Below are 23,070 nucleotides of genomic sequence, written 5' to 3' on the forward strand. Positions count from 1 at the left end.
ATACCTCCACTTATTTCAACTGACTAACCTTATAAATGTTTCAATCATGCTAAATAAATATTTTTGGTTTCCTCTTGATGTTTATTGGCAGTGTCTTTGTTTGGTTTTAAAAGGGTGCAATCCAGAGATTTTCTAAAGTATTTCTCTTGTATATTTTTTTTTAATACAAGGAAATCCTTAAAAAATAAATTGTGCTACATGTAATACCATAGTACACAAATATGTTTATTATTCAGTACCATGGTTTTACCATCTGATACCATCACTGTACCATGGTACCAGCTTAATACTTAATTGGAAGGCTTTGATGAAATGAGGGCTTACATATCATTGTGCAAACAGATTAGATACTACTGGAAAATCTGGTAACACTTTATAATAATGGTCCATCATTAATAAGTAAATATGCAGGAATTAATGCAGGACAAATTAGTAGTACTACATTAACACTTTAGTTACTACTATTAACTAACATGAAAACACGATTAACTAATCATTAAGTAATAGTGAACTGTTGACTGAGGTAGTTCACTTTAAGGTATTGAATATACTGAATTTGATTTGCCTCATTGAAAACTATTAACAATGACCTGTTAAAAATAACTACTAATTTATTACTAATCACAACATTAGCATGTGACAATAACGTGAATGACTAGGATTTTTTTGTGAACAAGATCATGAAATGCGCCTTCAAAGAAACATGCGTCTCACATGGTTTCTTAGCGGTAATTCGTTTTTGAATGTAATGGTTCTCTAAATCAAGGCTACAGTGTCTGGTAGATTATCATACAGTGTCAGTTTACCTTAGAGAAATATAGGGATGTGCCCAACCTGTGTATGCCTTGGAATATCTCTTCTGTTCATTACAAATGATTAACTTCGGCATGTTTGATATTGCTGACTGTCTTTTTTAACGGAATTTGGTGACCCATAAGTAATAAGTCAAGTGTTAACACATAAACATGAAGGAATTACTCATTATCTGGACCAATATTCTAAAGTGAGGGTCATGGTAATGCGTTAGTAATTAATGAGATCTTTCTGTTTCCTTCCTTGGTAGTTAAAGGATATCTGGAACATTATTATTATTAAGTGAAAACACATTATAAACCATTAATAGTATCTGAGGTGTTACTTGTCAGTTAGTAATGAATACTCAAGTGCTTGTTCCTACATTTTATTCCTTTAATCAAACAGATAGTTAACAAACATTCACAGACAAAAAGAAAATATTGCATTGAATTACGAATCATTGAAATAACATAATAGCATAGGCTACTAACCTTTAGCAGGAAAAGTCTTTTAATGGCTGGTGCTCAGGGTTACTACATGTTTTACCTCTTAACTTAAAGTAAAATAATAAATCAACATAAATATAAAAATTATGTGTCTAAAGGCCAAGTGTGTTGATCTCCACAAGACTTCAACAGAAAACGTTGTGAAAACCGGTGTGAAGCTATTTAAGTATATTTAAGAAAGCTATATAAGTACTGTGTACTTTCCACTCAGTAAATACGAACAGTCTTTATCAAATTAATTTAACATGTAATCTCCTTTGAATATGTTCCATTTGAACAGAACAAAATGTATGTAAAAGATTACAAGTGGAGGGCGGAGGGCAGAGGGCGGAGCAAAATCACACTCCCTCTTCTTTCACTTTCAGCACAAGCATTGAATATGGTGAACCCTGATTGGATTAGAAGCTTGATGGACATGACACTCATTCTTTTTTCATTGGGTCCATTAATTTACTTAAAAATGCACTTCACATATAAACACTTCTTGTAAGATTAACCTACAGTCACAATGACTAAAAATTAATCGTTAAAATATTTTGTAAATATATATATTTAAACACTGTTAATGTGTTGATTAGAAATTCATTAGTAGTTATTTTAAATTAGCCATAATCAGTTAATAGTTCTCAATGAGGCTATTCAAATTAAGTAATTATTGATTAATTAACAGTGAACTACCACAGTCATCAGTTCATTATTACTTTCTGATTAGTTCATCGTGTTTCCATATTAGTTAATTGTAGAAATTAAAGTGTTAATGTAGTACTACTCATTTGTCCTGCATTAATTCCTGCATAGTTACCTATTAATGATGGAGCATTATTATAATGTGTTACCGGAAATCTTTACTCTGTTGAACACCAATATGTTCATGGCTCCATATCCCACTTCAGACTGAACATTTTTCTCTTGAGGTTAAAGTGATTAATTGGTCATCAAGTGTACACTAGAATTATCCAGAGTTTTTTCTCAAAATATTAGTCTTGGTTCCTGATTCACTAAATTCTCCATTTGAATATCTTTGAACTCCATGGATCATTCAGATCCCCACCTCACTCACCGTCTCTGATCAACACCTGGATGAGGCGGCAAGTTCCACTCCTTGCCCTGGCCAGGAACTCTCTCAACTCCTCTGTAACCACCAGAACAAGAAACATGGCAGGTCAGCGTGGTGTCTTCCTACCCACCAAGAAACCCTTTACCCGGTTGGATAAAGCTGGTAACACAGGTTGGGTCGCCTGGAAGATCTTATTTTTACAAACTATCTTCAAGCAATGGTTTAGCACAATTTTAGCGTGTTACAATAGCAGAGTAATAGAAAACCAGCAGTATGAACTAAGAGTTTGCTCTCTGACAGTGTGTATGCCATCCAAGGGAGAGAGCATGTGAGATCAGCAAATGTGTGAGAGAAGGCTAATGTAACTAGGACGGGATCGTGTGTGCTTGCAGAAGGAATCTGATCCCTCTTGTCCCAAATTTAGCAGGCACACTGTCTGGCCTCTGGTAACATTCTGACCATCCCCCCCAGCACAGCCCAGGGGCCATTTGTTAAAATAATTATTTTGAATTTGAAAATATTATATTTACAATTACAATTTACAATTCATGCCCCCAAATGTGAACCTTTTACACAAAAGATTGCAGTAGACTAGGGCACTTACATTTTTTTGGGGTACTAATCACCCTTTGTTGAGCAAATAATCAACATGCAAATACGAGACACTTGAGCTTTTTGAGTGCTTTAATACAACATGTCTTAGGGATGGGGGGCCCCTTCAAGCTTTTTGCAGCTTAAATACGAGATGTTTTCATGTTGGACAAAACAGAGCTGTTCAAGTTGTAGTCCAAATACCTGGAAGAGAATTCACCATGGGTATCATTTGGAATTTCCTATGGGTTTTTATAATGTTTTTTTTTTTCAACTTATGAGTAAAATAAGGTCTGTGATAAACATTACTCTGCAATACGTGTATGTTTTGTTCTACAACATGAATTACACACAGTCAAACCTCAAACGTAAATTTTGAAGCCGTATTGAATTACATATTTTTTTAAATACACGCCAGCTTCAAATTCACATTTTTGGTATGAAAGTGTGTCATTTATGTTGTAGAACAAAATGTTCACATTACCACAAACCTTAATTTACTCATAAGTTAAAACATTATAAAAGTCCAAAGGAAAATCCAAAGGAACCATGGCGAATTAGCCCTCTGAGTTTGCCTACAAAGTGACGTCACGGCTGAGCAGCTCTATATGGGATATCCCGGCTAATATGTGAAAGTTGACAACCACATCACTCATCCTGCATGTTTATGCTATGGACATAAATGATACTTATAATCATGTAGTTTACAATTACTTTTCTAGTAGGAGCAGGCTAACAATTTTCAATTGGTGGTCAATAAAAAGGCTGAAAAAGCAAAGAAACAGCAAAACTATGCAAGATAAAAAAAATATGACCCATCCATCCATCACCATGGGCAATTTAGAATTTCCAATTTCCTTGGCCTGCATGTTTTTGGACTGTGGAGGAAACCGGAGCACCCGGAGGAAACCCATGGAAATGTGGAGAGAACCCTTGTGCTGCCCACTGAGCCACCGTGCCACCCAAAATTTTACCCAGGCAACATTAAATAAGTGTTCACTTGCAATAAGGTCTAAACCTGGTTTGTGCTCACCACAATGTATTTTATGCTCGAATTAAGGCCTTTGCACACCAAATGCAATTTACTGCAAAATATTTCGATATTCAAATATACATGTAGTTTAAGGGTGTAGGGGGATGACTCGATTGCATCATTCATAGTGCGTCATGGAAGTGGGCATCTGCTGTTGGACTTGTTTGGTGGGATTTGTTAGCTGTGGTTCTCTGATTGGTGGATCTGTCTCTGCTTTGTCATGGGTAGTGTAGTTGTTCAGCAGGAATTAAACATGTAAAAAAAAATAGTTTTTAAAATTAATGCAGGACTGATGGCTTTAACAAAGGCAAATACCATTGATGAACAACCTCAGAGTTCACAGTAGGTCTGCCTTTGAAGATTTATTATAAGGTATCATTGAAAATGAATTTGTCTATGGATTAAATAATGGGATTTTTACTTCCAGAACAAGACTGTTGATTCTATTGCAAAAATAATATTGCATGGCTATAATTCAAAATTATCCTTAATAAGGTCTATAAAACACAGTCATGCTCTGACAGTAAAAAATATATTTTTTTCAAAGGCAAATACATTTTTAGAGTCCAAAAGTCTGGATCCAGAAATAAAAACCCTATTAATTTTTTCATAGACTAATTCATATTCAATGACAATTTAAAGACATTTAATGACATACAGTTAGCTTTGAGGTTGTTCATTGATGCTTATGCTTCCGTTGAAGCCATCAATCTGTGTTATTTCGACTTCATTGATTAAAAATCATGTCTGATAGTGGAATTCCTATAGTAAACAACTACTGTACATTGCCCATGGTCCTGCAGATGAAGCTTCACCAATCAGAGAACCACATCAAACATAACCCGTGAAACGTGTCGAGGAGCGACCACCCACTTCAATGACACACTTTGAATAATGCCCTTCACCCTTAAACAACTTGCATATTTATGTATATCAGATTATTTATGAATAACTTCAAATATATTGTTTCTATACTTATAATCAACAACCTAAAATCAATAATTTATATTTTCCCATAATTTTTTAATTACATAATTTGCAATGCTTCATGGGATTGTAGTTCGTGAAACTACAGTAAGTACAGCGTGAAAGACAGTAAGTACAGCGTCTTGTACTTTTGTCTGATTTTCTGATTTTCAAATACTGTTTTGCCTCCAAAGAAAGTTTGTAATGTTGTGATTCACCTCAGAGCTGGTTGCTTTGGTTCATGGCTTAGAACTTTTTATGGAGGATTTTATGAAAAGTCTACACAAAAAGACTGTAAGACTGACCTAAGCTCTGCAGTTTTAAATCAGTGGTATATGCTTCCGTTTAAGCTATCAGCATTATTTCAACCTTATTTTTAAGGAATCTTGTTTAGCAGCTCAATTCCTGGCGAAGAACTACACAAACCATGATCTTGAAGAGAAATAACCAACCAATCAAAGAGCCAACTAAAGCCTTTTTCACACAAAGATTGCAGTGTTGCTGTGATGGGTGTCCTTCTGCAAGTTTCTCCCATCTCCATACATGATCTCTAGTGTGACCATTGGGAGTCATTTTTACCCACCTGCCTAGATTCTACCTCCCTTATTCTTCTGTCTAGGTGCTCAGATAGTCATGAAAATAGGTATGTTGGATTGGCACAAGCAACACTGTATATTCCATAACATTTGATTCTTGTAACTTACCAGGTCTTATTATTCAGGGGAATAAGTGGGCACAGTCATTTTTACCCACCAGCCTAGATTCTACCTCCTTCATTCTTCTGTCTAGGTGCTCAGATAGTCATAAAATAGATTTGGTGGATTGACACAAGCAGTATGTTCTATAACACAATTTACAATTTTTTCATAGACAGTCTTATTATTCAGGGGGTCATAACTAGGGGGTGTAACAATTCATCGGTCTGGATCGATGCATTGATCCAATAACCAACGGTCCAATGTTATCGATACACCGTGTAAATATAGAAAAAAAATTAAGATACCGTTATTTTAATACTCTCATGTCAGCCACGTCTGTACGCATTTCCGTCTGGCGATGAAGCACCTTATGGCATTCATTTGACTTTATGAGCTCTAAATTCGCATTTCGTGTGGGACACGGATGTGTGTGGTGTCTTTGAAGACAAATTGTGCTCTGCTATCCGTGCGCGCGCGTCAAAAGGGCTTCCCGCGAAACGCAAGCGACATTGACAGGATCAGTGCGAGCACGTCAACAGGGCACTCCTTAAAATACGAGCTCTTGTGACAAACGCAGAGTGGCTCATATGCGTGATTAATTGAGGCTCCCATCGATATTGTTGCGCATACGACCCATTTGAATTTTACATAAGTATTTGCTATTTAAAAGTACCAGTTAGCAGTTCAACCATAATGTGAAACGTCTTGACAACGCCGACATTCTGAACAGCATTAAGAGGGAAAGAGTTATCAGTTAAAAGACTTTACACATCCACACATCAACACCGTTACTAGTATTTATCCCAGTTCACTGTAAAATAATTTTTTATTAGGTTACCACTGTGGAAGCTGTAGCCAAGAAAATTGCAGATGGCACAGATAGGCCTATATGGAAACACGTCAGTATGCAAGTACATTGAATTGGACTAATCTTGAAAATTAAGCTGTAATCAAATGATTGATGATCACTGATGTGTGACTTTACTTTTTATATTATTATCTGTGTAATTTTTTTCAACATCCAAAGTACCTTATTTTGTTGTGGATGTCCCAATGTGGATACTAAATTTGCACTTTGAGAGCTCAATAATATATTCAAATTATATTTTGGTTGCATTTGAGGGTAAACAAAATTTTATTGATTGTGTAAAATAGGCACATAGTATCGGAATATCGATCCCAGAGCCCTGAATCAAATCAAATTATATTGTGGCAGACTTTGAAGTATTGGCAAATATCGGATCGCAGGCCAAGAGAAATGTCTGATTTACACCTAATAATAAAAGGGAGGTCATTTTTACCCACCTGCCTGGATTCTACCTCTCTCTTTCTTCTAGCTGGGTGCTCAGATAATCATAAAATTAGGTGTGGTATTTTTACAAAAACAACACCATATGTCCCAGAAAGAATTTAACTTGAATGATAAACAGCTTTATTTTTCAGAGGGGCACTAACTTGACAAAAACATAAAAGAAGCAATTTGATCATATAGAGAAATCAAATATAAATTATAAAACACCATACTTTTTCTACATTGTGTTTCCAAGATAATGCTTTAAGGCATTGACAGTTTAGGAAGATAACATACATGAGCTATTTTCCGTCACTTACTTTCAAACAAAAACACCACAGGATGTGCCGTCTTGTTGTTTTGGGTGAGGCAGTGTATTGCTTGACCACCTTGACACATTGTGTCGCAAAAAAGTCCTTAACATAATATCATACATGTATCAGAATTGTAAATAAACCTAGAAGAACCAAGCTTTAGTTTGTATATTTTTCCATTCCAAATGTTGGTCATTTCATATGCGGCAGATTGAAATGCTTGTTATTTGTTATAAACTCTTCACAAGAAAAGACTTGTATGCATGAATGACCTTAAGCCTTATTATATTTTTACCTATTAACAAAACTTAAAAAGTGTCCCTGATCTATGATTTCAATTACTGAAACCATTTATTACATTTGAATGTTTTACCTCGCTTTCAAGCTCATTTCTTGGAGTTTTATAAATGTCTGCAAAGTAGATTTGTTATGGCCCAATTCTGGACAGCAGCACAGACATTTTGTCCTGCCCAAGCCTCTTGAATACCTGTATTGATAGATGTTATAACAAAACTTTTCAAAGCACTTTAAGTTCGTTTATGTGACTAAATTTGATTTCTAACTCACATTGGTTTAAAACTGTAGTTACTCATGTTGCTGACTTATTGCTATTGATGTGGTGCTGTACTGCTGTTGCTGAGGTGGTGGGTGATTCCACAACTGCTGTTGAGCTAATGGGTGATGGCACAGATGCAGCTGTGGTCACCACAGCTTTAGCGGTGGTGGGTGATGGCAGAGATGCTGCAAAGGTGGTGGGTGATGGCACAGATGTTGCAGAGATGGTGGGTGATGGCACAGATGCTGCAGAGGTGGTGGGTGATGGCACAGATTCAGCTGTGGTGACAGGTGATGTACCAGTTTTAGAGTTGGTGGGTGATGGCACAGATGCTGCAGAGGTGGTGGATGATGGCACAGATGCAGCTGTGGTGACAGGTAATGTAGTAGCTTTAGAGGTGGAGGGTAATGGCAGAGATGCTGCAGAGGTGGTGGGTGATGCAGTTTCTGCTGTGGACCACCCAGACTCAATCTTGTGAGGAATGTGTGGAGTCTCCTCATTGGGCAATCTTAAGTGGTCAATATTGATTTTTTGCAAAATTACCCTTCTCCCTTCTTCAATTTTAATTGTGTAAGTCCCTAGAAAATTTGGATCCAGTTTTCCTCCTTTTCTCTGCTGTCTCTGAACATTCATCCTCCACACCCTGTCATCCACAGAGTATTTAAACTTCTGTGCTTTTTTTGTATTTTTTGGTCAACCGTTTCTGGACCTGAGCAGTGTGGGTCAGGGCAGTTTGAGGAACTTCAAGTTTCAGGACACCATCTGTCATTTCTTCAATCCCCATTAACACTTCAACAGTGCTGTCAATCTGAAAAAAGAAAAAATTTTAAAATATCTGTCCATCGCAATACATTCATGTAGCCAAGTTCACACTGAAAGCAAGAAATACACATTAAATGAAACAAAACAACAATACATGTTGCACACCCACCCTATTATGTTCGGGACCTCAGATGGGTATCGTACCTCTCGACCTAACATCATATAAAATGGAGAAAACTTTGTGGTCATCTGTTTTGTGGTTCTCAGTCCAAACATGACTCCATCAAGGTGTTTATCCCACTGCTCTTTTTTTTAGACCAATTTGCAGAAAGCCCTTAAAAATGTGAATTACTTTAAAAATTATTTTAGCAGAGGACATCCATATTGCAAATATTACATAAGGTTTGTAGCAGTTTTTACATATGCTATTTACAGCTTTAAAAATGGCCTCATTACATTTTCTTATAGGCAAATGTAACATACATTTTTAATTTAAGAAAATACTATGTATATGTAGGACCTTTATTGTCCCATTCATCCTTTCAACAAGACCAGTAGTCTGGGGATCATTCCCAGAATTTTGGATACATTTTTGTTGATTTGTTTTTACAATCCAAATATGTATTTTACATTTTGGTAAGGTTCTATAATGTACCATTTACCACTTGCAAATGGAGGAGAAAACCAAGAACATGACAAACTCCACCCATCCTATCACTAAGAACATCTTAATGAAAGGACATAAGCTGAAAGATGTCCACCAGTTCAAGTACCTGGGTACCATCATCAGCAAAGAGGGGTTCAAGCCAGAAATCCTTGCCAGGACAGCACAAAAAAAATGCCAGACTCCAGCCCATCTAGAGAGACAGTAAAATCAGTCTTAAATCCAAACTCAAGCTGGTTCATGCACTGCTCCTATCTATCTTCCTGTATACTTGCGAAACAGGGATGCTGACAACAGAACTAGAAAGAAAATTCAAGACCATGTGGATGAGATTTTATCGAAGAATCTTGGGCATCTCATAAATGGACCATATCACCAACGAAGAGGTCCAAGGAAGAATTAACGCACAAGGCTATTATGAAGACCTGTTGGCCATCGTAAAAAGAATGGCGATTTATGTACGCTATCGTTGCTGTGCTGTCTGATCGGATCAAGATGTGCTTGCCCCATATTAGAGGGAGAAACCTCTGCAGAGCAAGGATTACAGCAAGCAACTCTAGGAAGTTGATGTGCCAAACCAGCCGGGGCCCCGTCCAGGAGCCGGCGGCTGCGTGCGTGTTTGGTGACCAGAACGCGTTGGGACACCTGCTGTATGGGGACTCCTGTCGCCACAGAAAACAGAGGTCTGTCCAGGGGTTGAAAGTCTGGTGGCAGGCGGGGTGATGACCCATTACGCCCCATGTAGTCCCCGCAGTTGGCCGAGATCCTCCAGTCCCTCGGCAGCCTCCATCAGTCCCACCAACAATCCCTGATTGAGCTTCGCCAAGAACAGGATCGCCAGTTCTTTGAAATCCTGTGAGCTCAAGCAGAGGACTGGCATGCGATCCGGAGACTGCTTGGCCAGGAGAGAGCCCTGGCCGTGACTCCGGACAACCGCAGCCCCCTGCTCCTGCCCACACTCCTGAAAATGGGGGCGGAGATGACGCAGAGGTATTCCTAGACCTGTTTTAGCGGATTGCTGAGGTCTGGAGCTGGCCGCGTGACCAATAGGCGGCCAGGCTCCTCCCAGGAAGCCCAGCTTGCTGCCCAACAACTGCAGGTGGCTAACCTCCTGGCCTACGATGACCTGAAGAAGCCGACTGAGCCAGAGCGTACTGGATACCAGTAAGGGCCAATGGGGGTACTCACCAAGCATTGGTGTACACCGGGTGTAATCAAACCAAGATCCACCAACGCTTGGTTCAACCCGAGGCATTGGGCACAGCTAAAATGGTGAAGGTGAAGTATGTGCATGGGGATATTCACAAATACCCTGTGGTGACCCTTGTGATTACATTTCGGGCAACAAAACATAGGGTGGAGGCCACGGTTAGTTCCCGCCTCACCCATCCGCAGATTTTGGGGATTAATTGGCCTGAATTTAGGAATTTATTAAAGGGAATGTGTGCGGATGGTCCTGCGTAAAAGCGATGAGGTGGGATATGTGCGATGCTCGGGCAGGGGAGGCGGAGCCAGCTCCACATCATGATGACATGGGGGGGGGGCTGCGGCCCCTCCCACCCGAAGGGGAATTCCCGAAGGGGATTTCCCTTTGGAGCATTCGCGAGACGAAACCCTCAAGCACGCCTATGACCAAGTGAGAGTAATCGATGGCCTAATGTCGCACTTTCATATCCCTATTTTGCAATTATAAATGAGCAGCGATGTCCGCAGGTGGTGTGCGTGAATTATGCAACGCGATATGCGGAAGCAGTGCCTCTACACAACATCTCAGCACGTAGTGTTGCGGAGGCACTCTTCAAAATAATTTATCTTGTGGGTATTCCAAAAGAAATTCTCACCGATCAGGGCACAACATTCATGTCACGGACACTATGCAAGCTCTATGAATTATTGGGTTCTCGATTCGCACCAACGTTTACCATACCATAACAGATGGCCTGGTGGAGCGATTTAATAAAACCCTTAAGAACATAATTCAGAAGTTTGTGCAATATGATGCTAGGAATTGGGACAAACGGATCAACCCCCTGTTATTTGCAGTATGAGAGGTCCCGCAAGCCTCTACAGGCTTTTCCCCATTCGAGCTGCTGTATGGGTGGCGCACGTGCGGGGTGCTTGACGTCATCCGCGAAGCTTGGGAGGAGGGACCTTCAGACAGCAAGAATGAAATTCAATACGTTCTTGATCTTAGAGCAAAACTCCACACCTTGGGGAAACTAACACAGGAGAATTTGCTCCAAGCGACAGGGGTACTCAGCTAAGGGAATTTACACCAGAAAATAAGGTTCTTGTATTACTCCCCACCTCGAACTCCAAATTACTCGCCAAGTGACAAGGACCCTTTGAGGTCACACGACTAGTAGAAGAACTCGATTATGAGGTTAAGTGAACCGATAGAGGGGGCGCAAGTCAAATATATCACCTCAAACTGCTGAAATTATGGAGGGAGGTGGTCCCTGTGAAATTGGCTAAGGTAGTTCCAGAGAGGGCGGAGCTCGGCCCGGAGGTAAACACCAAACCTAATTATAGCACTCCAGTCACTCCGGAGGAAACCACCTCTCACCGTATCAGCACACAGAGGTTGCCAAATTGCTACAAGAATTTGCGGACGTGTTCTCCCCTCTACTGGGTTGTACGAACTTCATCCAGCACCAAATCGAGACCGAACTAGGGGTGGTGGTACGTAGCCGTCCCTATTGCTTTCCCGAGCACAAAAAAAAATTGGTTTGGGAAGAATTGGATGCAATACTCGATATGGCGGTAATAGAGGAATGCCACAGCAATTGGTCCAGCCCAGTTGTTCTTGTACCTAAGAGTGACAGGTCTGTACGGTTCTTTGTGGATTATAGGAAAGTTAACGTTTTGTCTAAATTTGATGTGTACCCGATGCCCCGCGTTGATTAGTTGCTTGATTGGTTAGGTACTGCTCGATTTTATTAGACATTGGATTTGACAATGGGTTATTGGCAGATCCCCTTGACACCAGTTTCCTGTGAAAAAACAGCCTTCTTCATGCCGTTTGGATTGCACCAATTTGTGACACTTCCGTTTGGTTTGTTTGGGGCCCTGGCTACATTTCAGCGGCTCATGGAACGTATCCTCAGACCAAATACAGCTTACGCCGCTGCCTATTTAGATGATATCATCATTTACAGCAATGAGCGGCACATGCAGCATCTGAGGGCGGTCCTGAGCTCGCTGCAGCTGGCGGGGCTCACAGCAAACCCCAAGAAGTGCCTGTTTGGGTGGGTGGAGGTACGGTATCTGGGGTTCCACTTGGGTCATGGGCAGGTGCGTCCCCAAATTGAAAAGTTCCTGGTGCTGGCTGGCTATTACAGGAGGTTTGTACCTAATTATTTGGTCCAGTGGATGGAGCAGTGCCAGCAGACATTCACACAGGTTAAAGCCACACTTTATGGGGGTGCATTTGCATACATCTAATTTCTATCTCCCTTTTCTATTACAGATGGACACTTCAGACAGAGGGCTGGGGGCCGTGCTCTCGCAGGTGGTGGAGGGGGAGGAGCGCCCGGTGCTGTACATCAGCTGTAAGCTCTCCTTGAGGGAAACCAAGTACAGTACCGTGGAAAAGGAGTGTCTGGTCATAAAGTGGGTGGTCCTCACTCTCCGGTACTACCTGCTGGGGTGGGCCTTCAGCCTCTGCTCGGATCACGCCACACCGCCAGCAGGGGAGAGAGAGTCTGGGTCTGGAAGCTAGTTTATTGTAAAGCCTGTTATAAAGTGAAAGCTTATTGTGAAGCTAGTTTATTGTGAAGCTGGCATTTTGTGACGCCCTGTATCAATCAATAAAAGCCCACTAAGCTGGGTTGAAGGAACCTATTTTCCTGTGTCATCCTTGAAGTTCTCCTTGAGGGAAACCAAGTACAGCACCGTGGAAAAGGAGTGTATGGCCATCAAGTGGGTGGTCCTCACCCTTCCGGTATCATGCCCCACTCCAATGGCTTCACCGCATGAAGGATACCAACGCGCTGATCACCCGAAGGTCATTTTTGACCCACCCGTCGTTAAGAGGATAAAGCTAACAAAAAGGTAGTAGTATTTGCAAACATGTTTCTTGTGCTTACACTGAAAATGACAGTTCAAACTTGCACAAGAAGGGAAATAGTCACAGTCAGGCCCGGATTACCCAATGGGCATTATGGGCACGGGCCCAGGGGCCCATGCGCACTTGGGGCCAAGCGAGGGGAAGATTTATTTATTTATTTATTTTTATTTTTTCATTTCCGAAAACGGAGCGTATATTTGCACTACGTGCCGGCCCGGTGCCTGTCTTTTTAGCAAAAAGACGCTCGACACAAAATAACTACTGTAGCGTAAGGCGTGAGGTGCATGATGGCTTTCGACGCGTTCGGCCTGAGTTCGAATCCGCCTTTTGCCGAACTCGCTCTTCTCCCTTTTCCCAACACATGCAGGTACTTACTGCTGGTGGTGACACTTACGCGTGCATTTGAGCAACACTGGCAACAAAACTAGCACTAGTGTAATTGCTAAATAAGTTAATTGCCATTATGCAACGTTTTAGAAAAGTATGAATTAGCAGAATATCCAGTGTTATGAAAACAGTAGGTCAACATAACTACAATGCATTCTTTAATTCCCTGTCTTATTCTGCCCTCTGGCATATCGAAATGAATACAAACCTTAACATAAAGCGACGGACAGTGTTATTAACAGACAGTAAAAATCATACTAATAATACTATGTAAAAAAAAATCTGATGAGCCCAGAATATAAACTCAACGTGTTTAATTACACGTTATAAGCATTGCCGAATACACTCAAATGAGATCGACTCAGAAAAGACGTCAATAAATGCACGCGTCACCTGCTACATCCTCTTTGTTGCATGCGCAAATTATGATCACTAATACAAAACAGGCGGATGCACTCTGCGCTTCATAGCCTTCTGATTTAGATCAGAACCTTGCAGATGAAATTATCCAGTTCAGATACTAGAGAGTGAGCAGGATATGTCTCCTCAAAAACTGTTGCAGGTGCTCTTGAAACATGGTCTGCAAACAACTTTCCCCAATGTGTTTGTAGCCCTACATATTTTTTTGACACTGCCGGTTACAAATTCTGAAGGAGAAAGATCTTTTTCAAAAATGGCAAGAATAAAAAATGAACTTAGAACAACACAAACACAAAAGCGCCTCAGTGCACTGTCACTGATGGCACTTGAATCTCAGCTGGTCGTGGACTTGGATTTTGATGACATTGTAACTGAGTTTGCTAACAGGAAAGCCAGGAAGAAGTCTTTTTAAGGGCAGCCGGAGAGAGGAGAGGAGGAGAGACAGAGAGACAGACAAAAAAGTGAGGAGAGGAGGAGAAAGACAGACAGACAGACAAAAAAGTGAGGAGAGGAGGAGAAAGAAAGACAGACAGACCCTGAGGAGAGGAGGAGAAAGACAGACAGACAGACAGACAGACCCTTAGGAGAGGAGGAGAGGAGGAGAAAGACAGACAGACAGACAAAAAAGTGAGGAGAGGAGGAGAAAGACAGACAGACCCTGAGGAGAGGAGGAGAAAGACAGACAGACAGACAGACAGACCCTTAGGAGAGGAGGAGGATGAGACAGACAGCCCCTGAGGAGAGGAGGAGAACAGACAGACAGACAGACAGCCCCTGAGGAGAGGAGGAGAGCATGAGACAGACAGACAGACCCTGAGGAGAGGAGGAGAGGATGAGACAGACAGCCCCTGAGGAGAGGAGGAGAAAGACAGACCCTGAGACTGAGGAGAGGAGGAGAAAGACAGACAGATAGACAGACAGCCCCTGAGGAGAGGAGGAGAGCATGAGACAGACAGACAGACCCTGAGGAGAGGAGGAGGTATTGTGTGTGTGTGTGTGTGTGTGTGTGTGTGTGTGTGTGTGTGTGTGTGTGTGTGTGTGTGTGTGTGTGTGTGTGAGAGAGAGAGAGAGAGAGAGAGAGAGATCAACTTACATGAAATATAGTATTATCAAAAAAAAAAAAAAACAAGCTGCTTTATTTTACATTTGATTTACATTTACATTTAGGGCATTTGGCAGATGCTTTTATCCAAAGCGACTTACATGTAGTACATTTGTCAATAGTTGGACAGGTCATACACCAGCAATTGTAATTTGTATTGTAAGCAACCAATATTATACTATAATACTTCCAGCATCTTGTAATGTGTCTACTACCATTTCACTATCATTCAATCATCAAACAAAGTGCCATTAGGGGCCATGAATAATAAAGTGCTAAATACATAAGTGCAGAATTTTTTAGTATAAAGAGAGAGTATAAAGAAGAGTAAAAAAGTTGAGTTAAGATGACCTATACTGTTTGCATCCTTTTCATCACAGGAAGAGGAGAGGGGGAGAGAGACAAAGAGCGGCAGCCCCTGTAGAGCCGAGGACTAGAGGACAGGAAGAGAGAGACAGACAGGAAAGCTACATTAATGGGTGTGTGTACGTGTTTGTGTGTTAATTATGGAAGAATTTGATTCATATAACTGGATTGGTAAAGGTGAGGCACTATGTGCTTGCATATGCCAGCTAGTTGCTCGCTATAGGTGTTACCAGCAAATAGTATCCAAAAATTCAAAAGCTTGATTGTGTGGGTGGGGTGGGGGGCCTTACAAGACATTGTGCCCAGGGGCCTCTGAATTCTTAATCCGGGCCTGAGTATAGTACATCTAATTGATAATAAATAATTCTGTATACGCTTATTAGTGATTTGATTTTAAGAAATGTTCTAGACAACATTTCTTTGAGAGGGACTATTTTGATCACCATGGGGCCCCCCTACCTAAGGCTGACCCTGATCCAGACAGAAGAATGAGGGAGGTATCAAATGTGTTATGGACCATACAGTGTTACTTGTGTCAATCCACCAAACCAATTTTATGACTATCTGAGCATCTAGAGAGAAGAATGAGGGATGGTAGAATCTCATGGTAAAAATTACTTCCCCCAGTTATTACCCCACTGAATAATAAGACTTTCTATGTAAAAAGAGTCAAATGTTTAATGGACATACACTATTGCTTATCAATCCACCAAACCTATTTTATGACTATCTGAGCACCTAGACAGAACAATGAGTTAGAATCCAGGGAGGTGGGTGAAAATGACTCTGCCCAGTTATTACCCCCCTGAATAATAAGACAGTGTATGTAAAAAGAATCAAATGTGTTATGGAACATACAATGCTGCTTGTGTCAATCCACCAAACCTATCTTATAACTTTCTAAGCATCTAAACAGAAGAATACTAAAGGTAGAATCCAGGCAGGTGAGTTAAAATGACCCCTCAAAAACAAAAGTTATATGGGACAGTGTTTTTTGTTTTATTTGACCAATCCCATTTTTATGACTATCAGAGCATCCAGACAGAAGAATGACAGAGGTAAAATCAATCACCAATAATAAAGTTTTTATTCCAATATATGTCGATGTTTATTTCCACCAACGTTGCAATTACATCACATTTCCTGTGACTACATAATGGATCATTTAGAACAGGTTTATAAAATCAAATGCTAAAAAAATAAATAATCATGCATGTTTAACACACAAATGTGTGAATTTGTACAAAAATGTGTCTTTAAATGAGTTAGTAAATGAGAAACCAAATAATATTTAATTATTTCCTGAGCAGTCCTGCAATCCTGTAGATTAAGATCCTACTCATATACTGTATACAGTATGTTCAGCTCTGGAGAAAATTAAAGAGACTGCAAAATTATCGGTTTCTCTGAATTTACTATTAATAGGTGTATATATATAATTTCCCCTCAATGTGTTAAATGACATAACTGCGTAGAAACACCAATATAATCATATGTACGTTTGGGAAATATGTTTGAAATAAGAGTTTAAAAGCCATTGAATTTAAGTCTATGCTGCCATCTACATGTTAAACAACATGATTTGTCCACTCAACTGGACAGATGAAGGCAGGCAGGGTATCTCCAGCAGGGCTGTTGGAATTAGACAACACCAGCACTGCCTTGCGTTCACAGAAAGCTCCCCGGCATTGATCCTGCCAATATCCCGGGACCAGAGCCCAGTGTAAATTAGGTTAAACAATAGCTAATAACGTAATTCACATTGCTTCATGGGATTGTAGTTAATTCCCTTATAAAAAGATAGTAAGTACACAGTCTTGTACCTTTGTCCAATTTTCAAATAATATTTGGCTTCAAATCAAAGTTTGTAATGTTACGATTTACCCTTTAGAGCTGACTGGTTGATTGCGCTGCATGTTAGGTCACAACTTGATGTCCGATGTAAAAATCTGGGTCCTAAAGCAAAACCAGTTCAGAACCTTGAGAGCTGTGTGGATTTCAGTTTTATAAGTGTTTTGGTAGAATGCTGGTACAACAAAATAATAATATAGAACAGAAAACCAGAAAACTAGGTAAAGCAATGGCATAAAAGCAATCATCACTCATGTATATTAGGATAAATGTCAGCCATGATCAATGTTAATTGCCTTAAAAGCTTTAAAATACTATGTCTGGACAGTTTTAACAAGTTGTATAAACATGTTTTTTTTTTTTTTTTAAAGGTTCCACTGACATTTCCTCAGACTACACAAGGCAATCAAGCTACAGGTGTGGAAATCTGGAACAATTTGATTAGCCAAGATCAGTTCTGCAGACAAGTTTAACATCATTCCTCTTGCACATGCCATTTTGATAGAGCACTTTGGAACTACCTCATGAAATAAAAATACAGAAAATGCACAAAGATTACTTAACATTGTTTTACAAAAGAACAAGTTTTAATGATACGGATATAAAATGAACAAAGAATTACAATTTGGCATCCAGGCCAACCTATTTACAATCCAAAAAGTTTTACAGTGAGCAGCCCCTGTGCGTCATGACAAGGGTGTGTGATGCCACCTGCTGGAAAATGACATTACAGTGGCAGTCAAACGTTTATGGACTCCCAAAAACTGCTCATCAGTCATCAATGGTGGGTAACCAGAAGGCCTGAGAAGGACAGATTTTGGTGAGTGTTTAAATGTCAATCTGACTGATACAAGGAGCTGAAACCAGGACTGCATACATAACACAACTTGCTGCATAATTTGACTGTCATTCATAAAGCTCTTCATATTCTATGCTAATTTATTAAGTAAACTCAGCATAAAAAGAAATGTCCCTTTTTCCGGACACTGTATTTTAAAGATAATTTTGTAAAAATCCAAATATCTTTATTGTAAAGATCCACAGGTCTTTATTGTAAAGGGTTTAAACAATGTTTTCCATGCTTGTTCAATGAACAACTAATGAAAGCGCATCTGTGGAACGGTTGTTAAGACACTAACAGCTTACAGATGGTAGGCAATTAAGGTCACAGTTATAAAAACTTAAAGGGCACTAAATAGACCTTTCTACTGACTCTGAAGAACACCAAAAGAAAGTGCCCAGGGTCCCTGCTCATCTGCGTGAACGAGAATTAGGCATGCTGCATGGAAGCTTGAGGACTGCAGATGTGGCCAGGGCAATAAATTGCAATGTCCGTACTGTGAGACAACTAAGACAGTGCTACAGGGAGACAGGAAGGACAGCTGATCGTCCTTGCAGTGGCAATCCACATGTAACAACACCTGCATATGATCGGTACATCTGCATATCACACCTGCGGAACAGGTACAGGATGGCAACAATAACTGCCCAAGTTACTCCAGGAACACACAATCCCTCCATCAGTGCTCAGACTGTCTGCAATAGGCTGGACTGAGGGCTTGTAGGCCTGTTGTAAGGCAGGTCCTTACCAGAAATCACTGGCAACAACATTGTCTGTGGGCACAAACCCACCTTCGCTGGACCAGACAGGACTGGCAAAAAGTGCTCTTCACTGACGAGTCGCGGTTTTGTCTCACCAGGGGTGATGGTCGGACTCGCGTTTATCATCGAAGGAATGACCGTTATACTGGAACGGGATCGATTTGGAGGTGGAAGGTCCGTCATGGTCTGGGGTGGTGTGTCACAGCATCATCGGACTGAGCTTGTTGTCATAGCAGGCAATCTCAATGCTGTGCTTCACAGGGAAGACATCCTCCTCTCTCATGTGGTACCCTTCCTGCAGGCTCATCCTGAGCGAAGAGCCTGGATCTCAATCCCATTGAGCACGTCTGGGACCTGTTGGATCGGAGGGTGAGGGCTAGGGCTATTCCCCACAGAAATGTCCGGGAACTTGCAAGTGCCTTGGAGGAAGAGTGGGGTAACATCTCACAGCAAGAACTGGCAAATCTGGTGCAGTCCACGAGGAGGAGATGCACTGCAGTACTTAATGCAGATGGTGGCCACACCAGATACTGACTGTTACTTTTGATTTCGACCCCCCCTTTATTCAGGGACACATTATTCCATTTCTGTTAGTCACATGTCTGTGAAACTTGTTCAGTTTATTTCTTAGTTGTTGAATCGTTTTATGTTCATACAAATATTTACACATGTTAAAATAAAAGCAGTTGAAAGTGAGAGGACAGTTCTTTTTTTGCTGAGTTTACTATGACTAATTTGAAAAAAGGTGCACAGATTCTGTGTGCGTGGGCCTAGCTACAAAAAATAAACCAGCTATTTAAGTTCAAAGTTAATGTTATGTCTTACCATGTTAGAACAAGCACTGGCAAAGGTCATAAATTTAGGGTTAAACTGTAGACAGGTGACAGGACCAGTGTGCTTCCCATCAAGAAGTGCTACTTTCATCCCACTCTCAGCATTCCACACATGAATCTTCCCATCCTCTGATCCTGGAAATTCAAAATGTGAGGAGACATGCATCACTCCCTGTGAGCTGTTTCAATCCTTTCTGATTTGGAATCAGAGCCTTTTCAAACAGTTCTGAATCTGATCAGAAATTTTTATGAAGACTTACCGATCATAGCGAACTGAGAGTCTGGCGTAAAAGAGGCCTCCAAAATCACACCTTTATTGTTGTTATAGCCCTGTAGTGATGGAGATGGACACTCCATGAGACACTTAATCTAAAACGAATTTTAAAAAATCAATAAAAAATAATCTGTGTTCTCACCCCAAATGAGTGAAGAATAGCTCCTTTGAAAGCATCCAGCACCCTTAGTGCTCCTCCATTAGTGGAGATCAGAATGAGCTTTCCATCATTGCTAAACTTGAGACCTGTCCACTCACATGTCCGCTCATACTGCAGTTTAAAAGTGGCAAATGGACCCTGGTGAAAGAGATAAACTTTGTTACTCTTTACAATTCAAGAAGCACCATTTTAGAGACAGCTCTGAATACTCCTTGGCTACATTTAATTTCACGGGTTACCTTATCAAAAGAGCGAAGATCATAAAGTTTGACCATCTCGGAGTTTATCCCTGCGGCAAAAATCAGCCCCTCAGGATCAAATGAGCACACTGGCTTCCCCTGCAGATGCATCAGGCCCTGTAAACACATACCATTTAAGTAAAGTTTACTAAGTAGGGATGTCATAAAATATTGATATATTGATTACTGATCGGCATGCAATTTAAAAATATAAAAATTGAGGCATGAAAAAACTAACATCAGCTGACATTTTAATTATTAGCCTAATTTGTGTGCTTTCAATTGGGAGACCACAAGGGGACGACATTTACCGAAGCAGGTCGCTGCATGGACAAGACACAGATATCTAACATACATTACAAGCTGATAGCAGTCCAAAGTTATAAAGGTTTTTGAAAATCAAGAATGAACTAAATGACTTTGAGTTTGCAGGTTAGTGTATGAAACTGGTGTAATAGTGCAAACACAACGATTAGAAATGGTGACGTTTATTATGCAATTTCCTTGTATGTAGCACTGAATAGACCTTTCATTTAAGCTGTCAAACCACAAACAGAAATACTTGTGACTGAAAATAAATTGTGTAGGCTATATGAAAGATACATATCATCCAGCGATGGCTAGAGTAAATAATCTTTGTCCTTTGATGATGATTTGGGCCAAATTTTATGGAAAACTATGCAAATTGAGCTTTGTGGCAGTGCAGAATTTTTAACAGGCTCCAGAGACGGCAAGCCCAGTGTGTTCGTAGTGCGTACCTTAAAAGATTTTTTATTTTAGAACGAGTCATGTCGTCCGCAAGATGCATCCGGTGTGCTACCCCCTTTAATTTACCCTGCCCCTCACACTTTTCTAAAGTTATGTTGAGAAATATGTCTGACAGACAATGACTAATGTGCAGTGAGCAGCCCGATATAACAATAATCATCTGGAAAATCTTCAGATTATCGATACGTGAAAACGGCATCAATCCCAAGCCTATTATTATAGTATTGAAATGTGTTCGTATTAAAGGTTGTGGACTTATTAGTATCAACTACTAAATTGTAAATGACTAAACAAAACAAAAACTAAAAAAATCCACTACAAATTCTCAAAAGTTAATCAGATTACTGAATTTATGGAACTTTGAAAAAGTAACCACAATACTAATTACTCTAATTTTTAAGTCTTAAACACTTTTCACAGTGGTTTGTTTTGCCATTCAATTAAATAAAAATAAATGTCCTTTAGCCATCACAGAAACACAAACAGACATTCATATGAGCATAATTCATGTTTTATATATTTTCTACATAAAGAATATTATTTTTGGAAATATGTGTAAACCAAGCAACTTAATTGAAAGCCAGTACCTGTAATCTGATTACAAGAATTTAAAGGTAATGTTACACTAAAGTAATTAGATTACAGTAATTAATAACATAATTTGTCATTAGATTACACCAAACGCTGGTAACAATCCTATCAGCTCAAAAACTCAAATTACAAAACTAGATTATCATGCAGTTTACCTGACAGTTAGGCGAGCGCAGGTCCCATAGACGAATTGTTTTATCCAGAGAGCCAGATATGAATGTATCATCAACAGGAGACATAGACAGAGCAACCACCCTGTAATAGTGTAAAAAACACCATAATTCAAAATCCAAAGAACAAATATTCGTCCAAGCTCCGAAACCAAAAATAAACCAATTAGATTATTACTTGTCAATGTAGTAGATCAATCATTTTGCAGATACTCACCTCTTATTGTGCCCAGGAAAGTAGCGAATGTATTTATTGTCATGTAGAGACAGGTATCGTATAGTATCTGAAGAACACATTGGTAGTGAGAAGAAAGCCAGAAATATTTAATTATAATCAAAACCTTAGTAAAATGTAAAAATATTAAAACAAGACAACATGATGTTGCCAGGGAACTATTGCTAATGCTGGAATCCTGGAGTTGACCAGTTGAACAGGCTCAACCCTGGGCAAGGCAGTAGTCTGTACAGTTAGCTCCATAACAGGGCAGAATCACAACCCCTCAAAACTGTACAAACAACTACCTCAAGCCAGAGCAGGCACAGAAAAGAGAGCAGGAGCAGAGGTAATTGAAAACAAACTTCAATTCTCAATAATAATAATAATAATAAATCAGTGGCGCTTCCAATCTCCTTATCACAAACAATAAGTATCACTACTAAACTGTATGTGTACATATCTGCAGATAGAAATATAATGGTGTTTAAGTAATTATGTGGACTGTGCATGTGTACTGATAAATCACACTCAATCTATCTATTAGGAGTCCTACCATCAATTTTATTTGAGCTGTAGACGACAGTGTTTGCAGCATGTGTGTATCTGATGAGGTCCACGCCATACTTCTTACTGTAGAGGGTCCGTTTTGGTCTGTCGTACAAAAAAGAACACATAAAAATGAGGTAAATCAGACAGTAAAGAAAAGGTACCATGGTCCTGTTTGTTTGCATGGTACTCTTTGAAATACCATGTAAGTACCAAGTTATTCAGCACCATGGTTTCAAAGT

The 23,070-nt window shown here is 39.9% G+C and overlaps 1 protein-coding gene across 3 annotated transcripts in view; it reads right to left on the reverse strand.

Moving 5' to 3' along the window:
• The window catches only part of LOC127646202 (WD repeat-containing protein 82), a 43,248-nt gene that overhangs the window by 16,100 nt on the left and 4,078 nt on the right, over positions 1-23,070 (reverse strand). Inside the window, exons 2-9 of one of the 3 annotated variants that reach the window (XM_052129700.1) lie at positions 22,836-22,933; positions 22,283-22,349; positions 22,051-22,150; positions 20,537-20,653; positions 20,280-20,435; positions 20,124-20,193; positions 19,856-19,998; positions 16,652-18,229 (exon numbers count right to left, since the gene is read on the reverse strand). In XM_052129700.1, the coding sequence (XP_051985660.1) occupies positions 18,200-18,229; positions 19,856-19,998; positions 20,124-20,193; positions 20,280-20,435; positions 20,537-20,653; positions 22,051-22,150; positions 22,283-22,349; positions 22,836-22,933 (781 nt within the window). In that variant the 3' untranslated portion in view covers positions 16,652-18,199. Of the gene's footprint in view, positions 1-2,361; positions 2,737-16,651; positions 18,230-19,855; positions 19,999-20,123; positions 20,194-20,279; positions 20,436-20,536; positions 20,654-22,050; positions 22,151-22,282; positions 22,350-22,835; positions 22,934-23,070 lie in introns of those variants that run through there. The other 2 variants (XM_052129701.1, XM_052129699.1) reach the window with 2 other exon arrangements.

This window comes from Xyrauchen texanus, chromosome 7 (genome assembly GCF_025860055.1).
Source record: "Xyrauchen texanus isolate HMW12.3.18 chromosome 7, RBS_HiC_50CHRs, whole genome shotgun sequence".
Taxonomy (NCBI): domain Eukaryota; kingdom Metazoa; phylum Chordata; class Actinopteri; order Cypriniformes; family Catostomidae; genus Xyrauchen; species Xyrauchen texanus.